Here is a 16,754-nt window from a genome sequence, read left to right as displayed (position 1 = left end):
TTCTCACAAATTGTTTGTATATTCAAACATGCTCTAACATGATGCAGTTTTGAACAGGGTGTCCTCCAAAATGACGAAGTTGCTGTGAAGAGGATTATGAACAACATGACGATTGATGAGACACTATTTCGTCGGGAGGTCAATAGCCTGATGCAGGTCAACCATCAGAATATAGTCCGGTTTCTTGGCTTCTGCTCCAATACAACACATAAACAACTGAAATATGAAGGACGATACATTTACGCTGAGAGTAGAGAGAGATTACTATGCTTCGAGTACATAAAAAAGGGAAGCCTTGATAAATATATTACAGGTACCACAACATGGAATGTGATTGCAACTCTTCTCTCTTTTTTCACTTCTACTCTTCAATTAAGGTCCACAAATTGTGCGGATTAACAGTTACATCGTTTTGTATGAAGTTTCGCCTGCACAAATCAAGGGAAAGATGTCATGCTCCTTTTTTGTTTTTTGTTTTGTTTTGTTCCACAGATGAATTAAGGGGACTTGCATGGAATACACGGTATAATATAATCAAAGGAATATGCAAGGGACTGGAGTATCTTCACATGGATAGGCATATCGTTCATATGGACTTGAAACCAGCTAATATACTATTAGACAATGATATGATGGCCAAGATTACTGATTTTGGGTTATCGAGAATGGACGAAAGTTCAAGAACCACAAGTACAAACCGCTTTATTTCACCGTGAGAAAAATACCAAAAGAACAAACTACCTTTTTTGGTATCTTTCATTACGTTTCATTTTCTGTCTTTCATAATGCATCAAACAATCGCCATTTTGTCATGCAGGGGATACTGTGCTCCAGAATATCTACTCCATGGAAAAATATCAGTCAAGTCTGATGTGTATAGCCTCGGTGTTATAATAATCGAACTGGTGACAGGGCAGAGGCATATTTCTGATAAAAATAATGTGAGTTTGTTTTATACCGTTGTGCGGATGACCCCCTTATAAAGATTTGTGCAAAAGTATGTCTGTTCCATGATGACTGAAATTAGCTTTTACAATAATCAACAAAAGTATGCCTCTTTGCAAGAAACAAGTTTTATTACTCACCTGGGCCATTGCAGCCAAAGTTACACAAGTTTAAAAGACCGCCTGGTCCAGAACCTATCCAGACTGCCGTTCTAGGTTCAGTTTGACCAGAAGTCTCCATGGAATCACTAGCATTTTGTTGACTTCAACTAATATGAGTAATATGAATTACTTTGCTTTAAATATTTTGTCAATATTGTATATTGTAAATTGCAGGTACTTAGAAGATGGAGGCATAGATGGAATATATCAGGGCAAGAAACACCATGCATATATCAACAAGTAGCTAAAGTTATCGAAATTGGGCTACTCTGCAAGGAAAGTGACCCCTATAAGAGGCCCTTTATATCTGAGATAATATGTGATATAAATGAACTAGAAAGCACAGATAAGCAAATCAGCAACGCCGATGAATCTACTGTTGGGCAGGTAAGCTCATGTGCTCCTTTCAGGAGACCCATTCAGCTTTAGACTTGTACTCTTTCCTCTAGTGTGGATTTCTACACTCCCAAGTACTCAAGATCTGTGTTTTCTTAGTAATTCCTCTTATTTGTTTCTTCCAAACAAGAGAACATTTGACATTGAAACTTTGCAGGTCAATGCCACACAAGTACCACTCTATGAATACAATGTTTCCTATTCTTTTGATGCATAAAAATTTATCCAATTAAAAATTTCGAATGATCATTTTATATATTTCTGAGTTACTAAAAAAATCCGAACATAGTTCTGCGCATGGTAGTACTTATCTGATGTTGAGCAAATTCACAAAGTTTCAAGTTCAAATATTTTCTAGTTTAGGAGAAACAAAAAGGAGAAGTTTGTACGCATGAATCTTGATGCAAAAATGAATGGTCTAGATAAGAGGTGTAGGTACACGGCAGCACAACTACAACTTTCCCCTATAGGAAAGCTGGTTGTCTGTTAGCAATCTAATTCGGAAGGAAGAGAGAATTAAATGCCCACATTTACCAGATTTTTTTCGTACTTTATGTTTGGTATGTAAGTCATGATTTGGCAACAATATGCTGCCTCTTGATTTGAAGCCACTTTTACCCGGATTAATTTTTAAGTGGAAAAGGATACAATAACGCAAATATTAACGCCCACACGTGTGGCACGAAGCAACATGGCCCAAACGCCTCGGGTATCATTCATTCTGTCACATCAAAACAGATGACATCAGCGGAAATCTTTTTGCTTTTCGGCTTAAAAATGTTTTATCTCCTAATTAAAAAGTCCGATTAAAAATCCCTTTTCACCATTAAATCCGTCTCGATGAGATCTTCAAAACTAGATCCCATGTTGATATGTTTCGACAAATTTTTTCTTTTAACCAAAAGTTGCCATGATGTTTACACTGTAGTTGGCATAGTGTTACACTAAAGTAGTCATGTGGTAATTTTAGTTTATAGAGCATGGCAATTTTAGTATTTTGACCATGGCAATTCCATTACTTTGACCATGAAAATTATTTTTTTATGAACCATAGCAATTTTAAGTGCATGTATCATGGAAATTTATTTTATTTTTAATGGCAAGTCTAGTTTCTTAATTCCCTGTTTTCTAATACGTCAAAATTTACTTTTAAATATAAAAGAAAATAGCTGTAACATATCATGGCAACTTCCGTGTAAACACCATGGCAATTCATGTGCAATAGATATAGCAACTTTTAACCTAAAAAAAAGTTATCAAAACATATTAATATGAGATCTAGGTTCGAAAGATCTCGCCGTGATGGATTTAATGGTGAAAACGGATCGTCGATCAGATATTTCATTTAAGAGATAAAACATTTTAAGATTTTCACGTGCATGCATGCGATGACATGGCAATTTGTTTACTTTAAATACGTGTGGTGCGTCTCTCTTCCTGCCACACGTGTGGTAGTTATCGACGTTCTACAGTAAAATGTATAAATTCTTGTCAAGGCAGATGGAGCCTAAGAGAAGAACTGGGTAAAATGGTATAACGTCCTATCTATATGTAAATATTTCACAAGAGACAAACTAAGAAAGATGATGCTGCCTTGTAGGGGATGACCCTTGAACACATGCTCCCTAACGCAGATGCAGCCATATATACGAGAGCAAGTTGCATTATTTATACTAGCCAGTTGCAACGAACCAATGTTTAAGTGCCATCCACATATTCCTTGATTGCCCTAAAGGACACCAGTTTGCAGATACTCATGCGTGGTGCAAAAGACATTTTTTTTCTTCTTCTTTCAATGAAGCCTTTTTGGTTTCTACCTTATTAGAGCATCTCTAGCAGATCCTTCAAAAGGTATATTTAGCTTTTGAGGCGAAAAAAATTCGTTTTGAGGAATTAGACCCATCTAGCGGATCTCCTAAACCATTCGTGCATCAAGATTATATGACTTCACCCTAAAAACTTGCCCCATTTCCAAATTTTTAGTCCTAGAGGGACAAGTATCACTAAAAGTGAGGAGCCGCTTGTCTCCCACAGTAATGGCCGAGCGGCCGGCGCGCCGCCTTATTCGACCACCATCGAGTATAAATGTCAATGCCGCACCCCCAAACCCTAGTCCACACCTATTCCAACCCGTTTCCATCGCCACCGCCACCAATTGGGTATGTCGTCGCAGTCGGCATCAAGCGCGAGTTCGCTGCCGCATCCAACCTTGTGCCTCCTCCGCAAGCTCCCACCCCTCCTACTCGAGCTCCACGCGACCCTCCCCCCCCTCCCCCCGTTGTCGGCCCCAACTCATTTGTGTCGCTGTCTTCCCCGATCTCTTCACCTCCATGGTGTGCACAAAGATCACAACCTACAAGATGCTCACACGCGATCAGCATGCAAATATCGCCGCCAAGGAGCGCGTGCACGCATCGCCGCCGGCTAGCCTCTGAGCTCACAGCCAGGTTTGAGGTGGTTAATGCGGCGGCCGGGGGCAATGGCATCCGCCTCCTCTCTGTGACCGAGGCGGAGCAGCGCCACCGTCAGTCGAGGAAGCGAAGGAATAGCGTGGACGAGACCGGGGAGCACTGGTTGGGCTAATCCCCTGGTGACTAAGTTGTGGCCGCACTCAAGGCGACGAAGAGGTCATTGTGGAGAGCGTGCGCATGATCGAGCGCATTCGATGTGATGTCAAGTTTACAGGATTGTGCGAGCAAAGGCGAAATCACCGACGACAAGGAGGAGGACGCCGGGGTGTTTGCTCCCATGTCGTGGACTTGTCCTACCACCAATGATGACGAGGCCGGTCCCTCTGATACGAGGGTGATCAACATCTCCTCTTATGTGGAGTTTTTTTATCAATCTGTAGTGATGTTTTTGTTAGAGTAATCTTGATTGATTAGATGTATATAGGTGAGGTCCAAGTACTAGTACGTTAGCAAGGTTAGTTTGGCTGTTTGGGTCCGGCTGTGGTTAGGCTATAGGATAATTAGTATTAAGTAGTACTCCCTCCATTCCTAAATATAAATCTTTATAGAAATTCCACTATGGACCACATACGGATGTTTATACATACATTTTAGAGTGTAGATTCACTCATTTTGCTTCTTATGTAGTCCATAGTAAATTTTTTACAAAGACTTATATTCAAGAACAGAGGGAGTACTACAACTGCATGAGCATTGGTACATGTCCAAGTCATAGGAGAGTCCGGTCATGATTTGTATCATGTGTGTTCGTGTAGGTGTAGGACACGGTCTAGTAAGGCTGCGTTGGTTGTGTATATAAACATAGCCAAGCCATGACTTTTGTAACACCGGTGCAAGAAAATAGAAAATAAAAAGAGGGAAAAGAAAGGCACGACACGTGCCTTTGGCAAAAGTTTTTGCATGCGCGTGTTCATTGTGATTTGACGTGATCGATCCGTGGACGAAATCCCAACAATAGGTTAAGAACAGAAAATAAAAAGAGAAATTTAAGGATACGAGACGTGCCCTTGGCTATCAGTTTTTGTCTGCGCTCGTTCGTCGTGATTGAATGTGATTGATCCTGATGGCCGAGTTCCAACAATTGGTATCAGAGCTAGGTCAAGGCTTGGAAGCTGCGATTGCCCTGGGGTGGCGACCTACTAGCGCCTTGGGGCAGGCAATGTGGTCGCTGGGTGGTGCAGCGACGAGGAGGATCGGGCAATTGTCGTTTGGCGGAGCGACATGGAGGGAGACGGCGAGCTATCGTCGGCAAGGCGGTGAAGGAAGATTGTTGACGGGAGCGGTGGTGCTGAGGTGCGGTGCCGGAAAGTCGTCAAGATTATCGTTCGCAGGATAGATGAGTTGGGGAGTTGTGCGAGTTTGCGCGACGGGTCGTCGTTGTGTCAGTGAGACGTCGTCGTCATGTCCAAGTGCTCATCTCTGTGAGGATCAGTTGAAAATGAAGCGTGTCATGGTCGATGGGCTGTCTGATGTGGTATAGCACCAATGACGAAGACGTGAAGTGGAGATCAAGCTCAAGCGTATAGTGGGACGAGGACCAGTAAAGGGGGGCCTCTTCAATGAGGACCTGTCTCTACATGGGACCGTGTGTGATCCGTTGGCATGTATTCGTTAGATGTGGGTGGTGTAGTCCACATGGCAGCGTGAATGAGAGTCTGGATCATACGTTGAGATGAATCGTCAAGTCGTGGATCTACAACGAGCCAAGATCAGAAGGAGTACGAAGATATGACAAGTCAAGATTAAGGGGAGATTGTTAGGTAATCTTAAGTTGCAATCTGTTTAGTTTGGAGTTAGTTTCCTATACGTGTTTGTGTCTAGGTCACGTACATAGGTGAGTACTAGTAGTCCAGGTAAACGCCAAGGTAAAATCCGGCTAGGACTAATAGTCAGGTCGTGAGTACTAGTTTAGGCCAAGTTGAGTCCAAGTACGCATAGGTTTTCTATGGCCGGCTGCTCGTGTATATATACATGAGCAGGGCTAGAGATTTGTAACCACGTGGAGTTGAGAAAAACAGAAAATTAAAAGAGGAATTTAAGGGTACGAGACGTGTCCTTGGCTATTAGTTTTTGTGTGCGTTCGTATTGATTGGATGTGATCGATCCTGAGAGCCGAGTTCCAACAGTTTTAGCGAGTTCAGTGTCGATGTAGTAGTAATGTACTAGGTAACAAACTGTTCTATTATGCAAGATTTGATGTTAACCTAGTACTGTGGTTTAATTATGAAATGCTTGTTTCAAATGAATTTGTGTTCAATTTTTTTAGCGGATTAAGTTGGGGATCTGCTAGCTGAAGAAAAGTTTAATCCCTTAATTATTATTTCACTCCTTAGAGCTTACACACGAGTTTTTGGAGAAGTGTGTCTCATTGTGGCAATGCATCTTGTTATTCTTGCAGATAAGCCCCTACCCAGAGGATGACATGCTTGGAATTGAGTCGCTCGAGTTGCATTTTCCTTTTGAACTCAACAAGCAGACGTCATGCTCACTTCGACTGACGAATGAGACAAATTCTTATATTGCCTTCTCCATCCACACGACGAGCCCCCTTCCATATTGTATAGAACCAACCGAAGGCATTGTGGCACCACGATCCATTTATACTGTCAACATAACATTGCAACCACTAGACAAGGCACCACAAGATAAGCATCACACTGGCTATTTCGCTGTGCGGAGCACCAAATTGAATACATCTGAGAATATAACCGAAGATATGTTCAAGGAACAGAAGGGTAAATTGGTTGATGAGGTGAATCTGACGGTTACGCATGAGCCTCGTGAGCCCCACATGGATCTGCCACTTGAGATGCTAACAATTTCAGGTACAGGAAATCTAAAGAGTCTAGAGGCATCCAGTGCGTTAGCAGAGGCAAAATCCAAGGTTTGTTCAGTTACTAAATTAAGGATGCAAATAATTAAATTCTATCCTTAGGAGAAGAAAATTGTTTAAGTATTCGAAGCATGTTCAGCATTATTCTATGGTATAACAACATCACCTTTGAGAAAAAAAACTAATAATCAATTAACATGGAATTGTCCAAATATGTGTCCCCTTGTTTTTCCTGGTTAGCATTAGAAATCTACTCCTCAATGTGGGTTCTTTCATTTGATAATGTCAGCTACGAGTTTTATGCATTTTTTAAAATTTGTATAAATCAAGGTTCATCATTGAGCTGTAGATCAGCTAATCAATGTGGGTTCTTCCAAATTTTGTCACCTTGGTTTTCAACTAGTAACTAATCCTCAATGTGATGTATTTGATTTGATTATTCATTTGTAAGTTTTATGTATATCAGACTATGTTTGTAAGTAGATCAGCTAATCTAGCTGGTCATCTCTATGCAAGACATGATCTAGATGTCTAGTCATCTGTGTGTCTGGTTCATTGTGACACCTAGTTTCCTAGAAAGCTGCCATAGGTTGATTAACCCTACTGATATGTAAGACATGAAACTCCAGAGTCAAATATATGCGAAAAGATAGTTCTAGTGTAGTATTTGGGAATTTTTAGCCTCGTATCGCCGCAACACCTCCAACTTCGAGTGATGTCGACGGGCCGCCCAATCTGCACCACGCACAGCACGGGCCGAGCGCCTCTAGAACTGTCCTCCGGAGCCTCGGATCTGAACTGCAGGCGGTGTTAGGAATGATCTTGACATGCAGGATGGAGGCTCGTCGTCTGGCCGCATGAGTTGGCTGCGAGACTTGCGTCTGTGCCTTCGGTCAGTTGGCGCAGTGTTGGTGTGCTGGCCGAGAGCAGCGGCTGGGCCATGCATGGGTCAGTTAGTTGGCGTCCTCATGGAGTGATTCAAGGAGTTAGTTGCATGTTGTTAGTGCCAACGTGGTGGCCGGGTCATGTGGTAGTGGCTGGTGTAGCACATGCGTACGTGGGTTAGTGGTGTGTGTTGCCACTGGCCTGGTGTGAGTCCGGCTATATAAGCCATGTATTGGTATTGTGTAGAGGGTAGAGTAGCTAGGAGAGATGTAGTCTTGATAGGATATGGTAGGGGAAATCTCGATTACTAGCAGCAATTCCTCACAGAGGTTCGATTTAGTGGCGATTACACGGGCGATTACACGAATGTGGTAGCTAGGGTTCGTGGCGAGGAGGAAGGGGAAAGGGGATAAGAGCCGAGCCGCCGTTGCCGTGATCCACTGGATGCCCTTCCTCTCGGGCGCGTCTCCTTTAGTAGCTGCTGCTGGGTGCTTCAGTTGGCCCACTCTGGCCCATGGACTCTTGGGTTGGGCCGAGTGGGTCTTGGAGAAGCCTGGTGGGTGCGGTCGTAGCTGCCTTGTCGGTCCCCGTTGTCGGGGGTGCTGACATCCCCTCCTCCTTGGCAAGGGGCTTGCCCCCAAGCCTCTGCATGCGGGAACCGGGCCATTAAGCTTGCTTTATCTTCCCAAGTGATGCCCAGATTGGAAGCAGCTGACCATTGTATCTTCACTTGCTCATGGACGCCGTCTTTGTACTTGCGCCAGCGGGTCTGAAGAACAGCTTCCGGCACAGCGAGCTCATCCAGGCAGTGTGGAAGATGAGTTTCAGCAGTCGTACCAGGGAGGAGAGCTTGTCGGAGGAGTGAGACGTGGAACACAAGGTGAACTGTTGCTTGCGGAGGCAGTTGCAGCTTGTATGCCACTTCATTGATCTTGTCGATGATGGGGAAAGGCTCGTAGTACTTGTAAGCCAGTTTGTGATTTGCTCTTGGGGCGACAGAAGATTGTATGTATGGCTGCAGCTTGAGGTAAACCTTGTCACCCACTTCGAATGCTCGAAAGGAACGCTTCTTGACAGCTTGGTCCTTCATCAGCTGTTGCGCTCAGTTGAGGTGTTGCTGCAGTAGAGCTTGTACAATGGTGTGCTCATCAAGCCAAGATTGAAGTTCTGATACTAGGCATGTACCTTCTGCTGTGATTCCCTAGTGGCGAGGTTCATAGCCGAACATGGCTTTGAATGGTATCATCCCGATGACTGAGTGATGCGCGTTGTTGTACCAGAACTGTGCCAATGGTATCCAAAAGCTCCAGCATCGCAGGCATGCTTGTGTGAAGCAGCGCAGAAAGGTTTCAACACATTGATTGACTCTTTTCGTTTGCCCATCCGTTTGAGGATGGTTTGTAGTGCTTAGTCACAGTTCTGTTCCTGCCCCTTTGAAAAGTTCTTGCCAAAAGTGGCTTGTGAACACCAGATCTCTGTCAGACACAATTGCTGCTGGCAGACCGTGGATCTTAGACCTGGTGCAGGTAGAGTTGCGCGACTGATGCTGCCGTGTAGGGGTGAGCAAGAGGTAGAAAGTAGGCAAACTTAGTACGTTTGTCCACGATGACTGGCAGTCAATTGAACTTGCTGGACTGGGGGAGGCCGTCGACGAAATCCATTGATATCATCTCCCATGGCTGACTGGGCACTGGAAGCGGTTGGAGTAAGCCCAGTCTGGTTTGGCTTGTTGGCAGATTTGACAGCAGCGCACGTACTGCAGGATATGCGCCTTCATCTTGGGCCACGCAAACAAACGCCGGATGCGACGGTACGTCACAGGAAATCAGGAATGCCCCCCCCCCCCCATCGGGCTGTCGTGGAAAGCACCAATGATGCATTGTTGTATCTGCGTGCCTCCTCCCAGCCAAATTCTGCCACGGAAATGGATGATCCCTTTCTCCAGAGAAAAAACGGCCTTTCGGGTCCTTCTGAAGTGTCAGCTGTTCAAGGAGACGAGAGGCATGTGGATTGTTGTTGTAAATGTTGACGACATCTTCGAGCCAAGCTGGTATGCAATAAGTAATGATGTTCAGAGAATCAGTTGAGTTCGCCCTCGATAGAGCATCTGCTCCTGTGTTCTCGACGCCCTTCTTGTATCTGATGCGATATCGCAGGCCGAGGAGTTAGGTAAAAGCCTTCTGCTGTCATGGAGTGGTTAGCCTCTGTTCCTCCAGGTGAATCAGGCTTTTCTGATCGGTGAGAATGACGAACTCAGCATGCTGGAGGTAGGGATGCCATTGATCCACCGCTACTACTATAGCGAGATATTCCTTCTCATAAGTGGAAAGGCCTTGATACCGCTGGCTGAGTGCCTTGCTCGTGAATACTATAGGATGCCCTTGCTGTTGCAAAATTGCCCCAATGCCGCAGTCGCTAGCGTCTGTCTCAATGACGAATGGCTGTTTGAAATTGGGCAGTGCCAGGACCGGAGCTGAGATAAGTTGTTTCTTCATAACTTGGAAGGTTGTTTCCGTGGTAGATGTTCACTGGAATGGTACTCCCTTCTTCAGCAGGTTGAACAAGGGACGTGCGATGACACCAAAGTTTCTGACGAATCGCCTATAGTAGCCTGCGAGCCCTAAGAAGCTGTGAACTCCTTTGACATCTGTCGGTGCCTGCCAGTCCTTCACGGCTGCAATCTTGGAGGGGTCGGTGGACATGCCCTGTGCACTAATGGTGTGGCCCAGGTACAAGATTTGCCGTTGACCGAAGACACACTTGCTCATCTTAGCTTTCCAGCAGTCCTTTCTCAGCAGCGCCAGCACTTACCGCAGGTATTTAGCATGTTCCTCTAATGAGAAGCTGAAAACCAGGATGTCGTCGAAGAAGGACAATACGCAGACTCGGTTAACTGGCTTGAGTGTTGTGGTCACTGCTCCCAAGAATGTGGCTGGTGCGCCTGCGGGTCCGAATGAAACCATTCTGAATTCAAAGTGTCCTTGGTGCGTCTGAAACGCGGTCTTGCATTCCTCCCCTGGTGCCAGACGGATTTGGTGGTAACCTGCACGGAGATAAAATTTGGAGAACCACTTTGCGCCGTGAAATTCATCCAAGAGTTCCTCGATGATGGGCACGGGGTACTTGGCCCCACTGTAAGCGCATTGAGCTGTCTGTAATCGATACAGAGTCGCCACGTGCCATCTTTCTTTTTGACCAAAATGACTGGGGAAGAAAAGGGGCTGGTGCTTCGCTGAATAACTCCTGATCTCAGTAGTTCTTCCACTTGGTTTTAAATCTCCGTCTTGTGTTCTGGCTTGTGACGGTACGGCCGGATGTTAACAGGCTGGGCTCCAGGAATAAGAGGTATCTGGTGATCGCATGCACGTCTTGGAGGGAGGCCTCTTGGCTCGGTGAAAACATCTGGAAACTCATCGAGGACGCGCTGGATGCAATCAGGAACTGGTGTTGAAGATGCTGGCGCAGGCACGACCATGCACAGATGCACCACATGCGAGATAGCGCCTCGGCCGCAGAGTCCTTGCAGCTGAATTGCGTTGATTGACTCGCAAGTTGTTGCAGACGCGTCGTGGCCGGCCACGCGAAGTGGGCCGGCTGGTGTAGGAATCTCAATGAAGTGAGCGCGCTAGTCTACGACCATGGGACTGTGCTCCTCGAGCCAATCCATGCCCAAGATGGCATGGTCGGTACCCAAAGCGAGAACCTTCAAGTCGGTGAAGAACTCCTGGCCTTGAGAATACCAGGAGCAGTTGGGGACGAAAGCGGAGCAAGTGAGCTCGCTGCCATCTGCGACGTAGACGCGACCGGGCCTTGGTAGAGGTTGGACACCGGTGAGTGTCGCAGCCAGACGCTCGTCGACGAACGAGTTGGAGCTGCCGGAATCCACCAGGAGTAGCACTTCGTGCCCTTGAATCCATGCGCGTAGATGGAATGCCTTCGGGGACACCCCTCCTGTGATCGCAGATAGGGAGATGGCCATGTCGGAGTCGTCAGCATTGCTTGGTGGTGGCACTTGCGTGTCGATGATGTTGTCGAGGCCGAACAAGTCGAGCAGCTCCTCGACGACATGTAGCTGCACTGAAGTGGGGCATGTGTGGTCCTGGCCCCACCTCTCGCCGCACTTGAAGCAGAGGCCTTGGGCTCGCCTGTAATCCCGGAGTGTCTTCAGCTTGGATGCATCGGCACGGGTGGCGTCGATACCGCGGCGATCGGCCGCAGGTGCCGCTGGTACCGTGCGCGCTGGAGGTAGCGGCAGCGGCATAGGTGTGCCCGGCCTTGGTGTCGTGTCTGGTGGCCGCGGCAATGTGCTGAAAGCCCCGTCCACCACTTCTTCTTGCAGCAACGCCAGAGCACAAGCTATGTCTAGATCGGGGGGGCTCTGTACGAGCACCACCGCGTGGATATCCTTCCGCAAGCCCTCGACAAAACGAGTCAAAAAGTAGAATGGGTGAATAGTATCCGAATAAGATGAGAGGTGATTTATAATTAACTCAAATTGCTCAATGTAATTAGCGACTGTAAAAGTTTTGCGGATAGTGTAGAATTGTCGAATCAGCGTTTGATGCCGGTCACGCCCAAAGCAGGTACAAAGCAAACTGGTAAATGATTCCCAATTGAAATCAGCAAGTCGTTTTTGAATTGACTGTAACCACGCCGATGCTGAACCAGAAAAATTCAGCGCAGCCATCGGCACCCAAAAGGACTGTGAGATTACGAACATCTAAAAATACTACTCGCATAGTGTTTTCCACAGGTTCGGGTTGTCGCCCGTAAACTGCGGGAACGAGATGGATGGGTGGGTTTGCCCCAACCCGGAGAGAAGTTGACTGGCGTGCGCAAACGGAGACAGAGAAGAAGGGGACGCCGTCAAGGCGTTGTACTGACCCATTGCCGGGGTTGGCGGCGGGGTCTGGAAGGACGCCGCCGCGGACCCCCATGGAAGATGAAGCAGGCCGTGGCTCACTGGCCCGTGTGGAACATCGACTGCGCCAGATCCGGCCCCCATGTGGGCGCCGATCGTCGCAGGTGGGGCATGGTTCGGTGCGGCTGCCCGCGTCTCCTCGCCCTCCATGGTCGACGGCGACTGTGCCCGTTGAAGCACCGCCACCGCATCACCAAGATCGGCGACCCGCTTCTCCAGATTGGGCCGCCATGCGACAAGCTCGTCGATCTTGGCCGTCGAGAGCTGTATCTCCGCGATTGCCTTGGATTGGGCCTTCATGTTGGTGTCGACGTAGTCGAGGAATGCCTGGATCGATGGATCCATGGCAGTTAGTAGAGAACGCACTTGTTGCACGCGACGGGTTTCGATGAGCTGGTCCAGAGTGGAGCGGGGGGGGGGGGGGGGATTAGGGCTAGTCTCTGATACCAGATGATAAGATATGGTAGGGGAAATCTCGATTACTAGCAGCAATTCCTCACAGAAGTTCTATTTAGTGGCGATTGGGCGATTACACGAATGTGGTAGCTAGGGTTCGTGGCGAGGAGGAAGGGGAAAGGGGATAAGAGCCGAGCCGCCGTTGCCGTGATCCACTGGATGCCCTTCCTCTCGGGCGCATCTCCTTTAGTAGCTGCTGCTGGGTGCTTCAGTTGGCCCACTCTGGCCCATGGACTCTTGGGTTGGGCCGCCTGGGCCGAGTGGGTCTTGGAGAAGCCTGGTGGGTGCGGTCGTCGCTGCCTTGTGGGTCCCCGTTGTCGGGGGCGCTGACAAGTCTCGAGTAGTCTCTCGTGTGGGTGTGGTGCCGGTATGAGCCGAGTCACAGTATGCTGTCGGGTGTCGGTATGTGCCGAGCCCGGGTATGTGCCCAGAAAGATTAGGCCGTTCATGCGGCCGAGGCGCCGTTTGTGCGGCGAGGCGTTTGTGTGCTGGAATTTATTTTTGTCTTCTCCTTCCAGCTTCGTCCGAGGGAGGGAGGGAGGGAGGGAGGGAGGGAGGGAGGGAGGGAGGGAGAGAGAGAGAGAGAGAGAGAGAGAGAGAGAGAGAGAGAGAGAGAGAGAGAGAGAGAGAGAGAGAGAGAGAGCGCTATCCGGGTTTTGTCGCAACGTTGGAGCTCCATCCAACAAATGCACACGACACTGCTGCCCGCGCATGAACGGCGATCGCTGCCGCTAGTGACATAAATGAGCAATGGGGGCAAGTCCTTGCGTTACCTTGTTGCTCGCTGCACCTAACTTCCCTGCTGCACAGATGAGGGAGCCTCCACAAGATCGGTTGTCCAGGGTTGTCGCCCAGCTTCCGCCATCGGTCCCGCGAGCAGGCCGTGTCGGACATGGCCATTGCTCCGCTGGCACTGTTGGTAGCAATGAAGAGAGAGAGAGATCTTGCCCTCAGGGCGTGTGGAGAGAGAGAGAGAGAGAGAGAGAGAGAGAGAGAGAGAGAGATCTTGCCCTCAGGGTTTGTGGGTTTGGACTCCCACGCCACACCATGCATTTTTTATCTTCTAACATTGATGTACGTGGTCTGGTTTTGCCTTCCTAAATTGGTTTTGGCGTTATTCAATCAAATAAACGAGTTTATGGCCTAAATCTGACCATTTCCCCACTTTGTCGTCTAAAGGATGTAGTAATAATGGACTAAAGGTACATTTCACTTATTTATTTCAGCAGGACCCAAATGTTGAAGATGTGCTCTCATGCATGTTTCTACATATACGAGTAATCCATATTTATGCTCATTTTGCAGATAAGGTCGCAGACCTTAGATGAGCTTATCCAGTTTGATCCCCCTGAGATCGGATTCCCTTTCTTGCCAAACAAGACCCTGATGTCCTCTGTTTCTATAGTCAACATTACGGATTCCTACGTTGCTTTCAATGCCAGCATATGTGATAAAGTGGTGTATAGTATGCAACCAGACAAAGGAATTCTGTCACCACGGTCCAGTAAAAAATTATTGGTGGTAAGGTCGCCAATGGAAATGGAACAACAAGACATGCAGTGCAATGACAAGCTCTTTATGTGGAACCGCGTGGTGACTGAAGGTGTCGAAGCCAGCGACATTGTTGATTACTTAGGTGATGATGAACGTAAAAAGTTGCCCATTGTTCTTAACAAGGTGAACTCCCTAACCATGCAACGCATAATTTTTAATTTTTATTACCTTTTTCTTTGTCTTACTCAACAATCTACAACTAAAAACGGGTCACATCCTGAACCATGTGGTTGCCAAGGAAATGGAATCTTATTATTTTTGCTCCCCTTTGGAGATCCGTGCGCCTGTTTCTAAATATTAGTGTGTTTAGCCTCTTATGTTTTCTTCAAAATAATACTCCCCCCGTTTCGGTTTATAAGGCTTAGTTCAAAAATCTCACAAAGGTAGATGATGAGTGGTGGAATATTTTTTGTAGTTTGCAAAAGTACTCAATTAATACCCTCATTTTGCTCAAAAATTTATGTTTATTAATGCATTAATTGCAATGCATGACCCAAATCTTTTGAATGCATTGGCGAGTTTTCTCTTAATCCTTGCATGCACCGATTTAATGCACCTTGAAATCTGAAGGTGTGATGGAGAGCGATGAAAATGAGACTCGTAAAACAAAAAAACCTTTTATTTGAGATAAGCCCCATAAACTGGAAGAGATGGAGTACTATTACATTTATTGATTTATAGGATCCAATGCACTTAACTTAATTTCTCTAGCCTTTATTAAATTTATCGCTTGGAGCATGACCATTAATATTACTGCCATTGGCCATAGTCCTACGTACTTTATACACATCCCCGGTTAGTAGCTTAGTGCGAAAGCAAAACAAGATGGTAGACCATCATTTGAGTCAACAAATCAGCCATGATCCATTTCTTTTGTCATGATTGTTATATGATAAACTAATAATATACTCCACTTTGCACCATAATCAATAATTAATAATATAATATATGGCAGTGGGCATCACACGATGCGTAGGCCAAGGGATTTTCCCTCTTTTTTAAGAAAACTTTGCTCCATCATGATCGGTTTATTCAAGTACAAGTGAAGTGAGGACGATGTTTTGCCTTAACATATTAATGCATGTACCCGTGTGCTCATTTTTTTGGCAGACAAGCCCACCATGTACCTCAGAGGAGCTGATCCGATTTGACCCACCTGAGCTTTGCTTCCCATTCATGCCAAACAAGACAATGGTGTGCTCCATTAATATGGTCAACAATACAGAGTACTCTGTCGGTTTTGGTAATTATATCAACAAAGAAACTTTGGCATCATACTACACAAAACCGCAGAGAGGAATCATGCCACCAAGATCTACTCAAAGACTTGTAGTAAGAAGGGTACTAAAGAAAAATGAACTAGGAGAAGCTATACAGGGGGAAGACAAGTTCTTTATTGGGAACATGATTGTGACAAAAGGCGCCGAAGCCAGTGACCTCACTGATTTAGTGTTTGATAAAGGCAATACGCAGTTGCCCATAGTCTTTGAAAAGGCAAGTACCTGAATTATGTAGTACAACGGTTCAAAATTTGTGTATTATATATTGTGCAAACACTAGATTACGGCCGCTCGAAGAATTTATTTCTCTTTTTTTTTGTAGATAAGCTCATTAAGCACCTTCGACGAATTGATTCAGTTCGATCCTCCCCAACTCCGCTTCCCGTTCATGCCAACCAAGAGGGTGCTTATGATGTGCTCAATTAAAATAATCAATGTTACTGATCACCGTGTAGGTTTCAACAATTGGTACCGGAAGAGCAATTCAGCATGCTACATCACAACTCCAATCCGAGGAATCCTGGCACCACGCTCCACACAAGAACTCAAGGTAATAAGGGTACCAAAGGAAAATGAATCACATGACATGTCGTGCACAGATGTGGTTGGTGTGTGGAATGGCGTTGTGACTGAAGGCATCGAGGAGACAGATCTATATGGTTATATAAGTGATGAAGAGAGTCAGCAGTTTCCCATAGTTTATACGAAGGTGAGTTTACTAAATATATAATTTACAAGGGTTTCCCTCCCAACCCATTCGAACACATCTGAAGATATATCAAGAGTTTGATCCTATTCTTAATCACGATGGTTCTAGCAGTGGAATTGCCTATCAATTAATAGACGTACACA

The 16,754-nt window shown here is 46.2% G+C and overlaps 1 protein-coding gene across 5 annotated transcripts in view; it reads left to right on the top strand.

Annotated features, from left to right (window-relative positions):
* Nucleotides 1-16,754, top strand: part of LOC123087414 (uncharacterized) — a 32,983-nt gene that overhangs the window by 1,009 nt on the left and 15,220 nt on the right. For 4 of the 5 annotated variants that reach the window (XM_044509422.1, XM_044509419.1, XM_044509418.1 and 1 more), the window contains exons 4-11: nucleotides 58-313; nucleotides 493-712; nucleotides 818-941; nucleotides 1,281-1,493; nucleotides 6,372-6,857; nucleotides 14,374-14,745; nucleotides 15,733-16,116; nucleotides 16,225-16,611. In XM_044509422.1, coding sequence (XP_044365357.1) covers nucleotides 58-313; nucleotides 493-712; nucleotides 818-941; nucleotides 1,281-1,493; nucleotides 6,372-6,857; nucleotides 14,374-14,745; nucleotides 15,733-16,116; nucleotides 16,225-16,611 — 2,442 coding nt within the window. Of the gene's footprint in view, nucleotides 1-57; nucleotides 314-492; nucleotides 713-817; nucleotides 942-1,280; nucleotides 1,494-6,371; nucleotides 6,858-14,373; nucleotides 14,746-15,732; nucleotides 16,117-16,224; nucleotides 16,612-16,754 lie in introns of those variants that run through there. The other variant, XM_044509420.1, reaches the window with a different exon arrangement.

The sequence above is a fragment of the Triticum aestivum genome, chromosome 4A (genome assembly GCF_018294505.1).
Source record: "Triticum aestivum cultivar Chinese Spring chromosome 4A, IWGSC CS RefSeq v2.1, whole genome shotgun sequence".
Taxonomy (NCBI): Eukaryota; Viridiplantae; Streptophyta; class Magnoliopsida; order Poales; family Poaceae; genus Triticum; species Triticum aestivum.
Note: the sequence above shows the minus strand (reverse complement) of the source record. Positions and strands in the feature narration are given on the sequence as shown.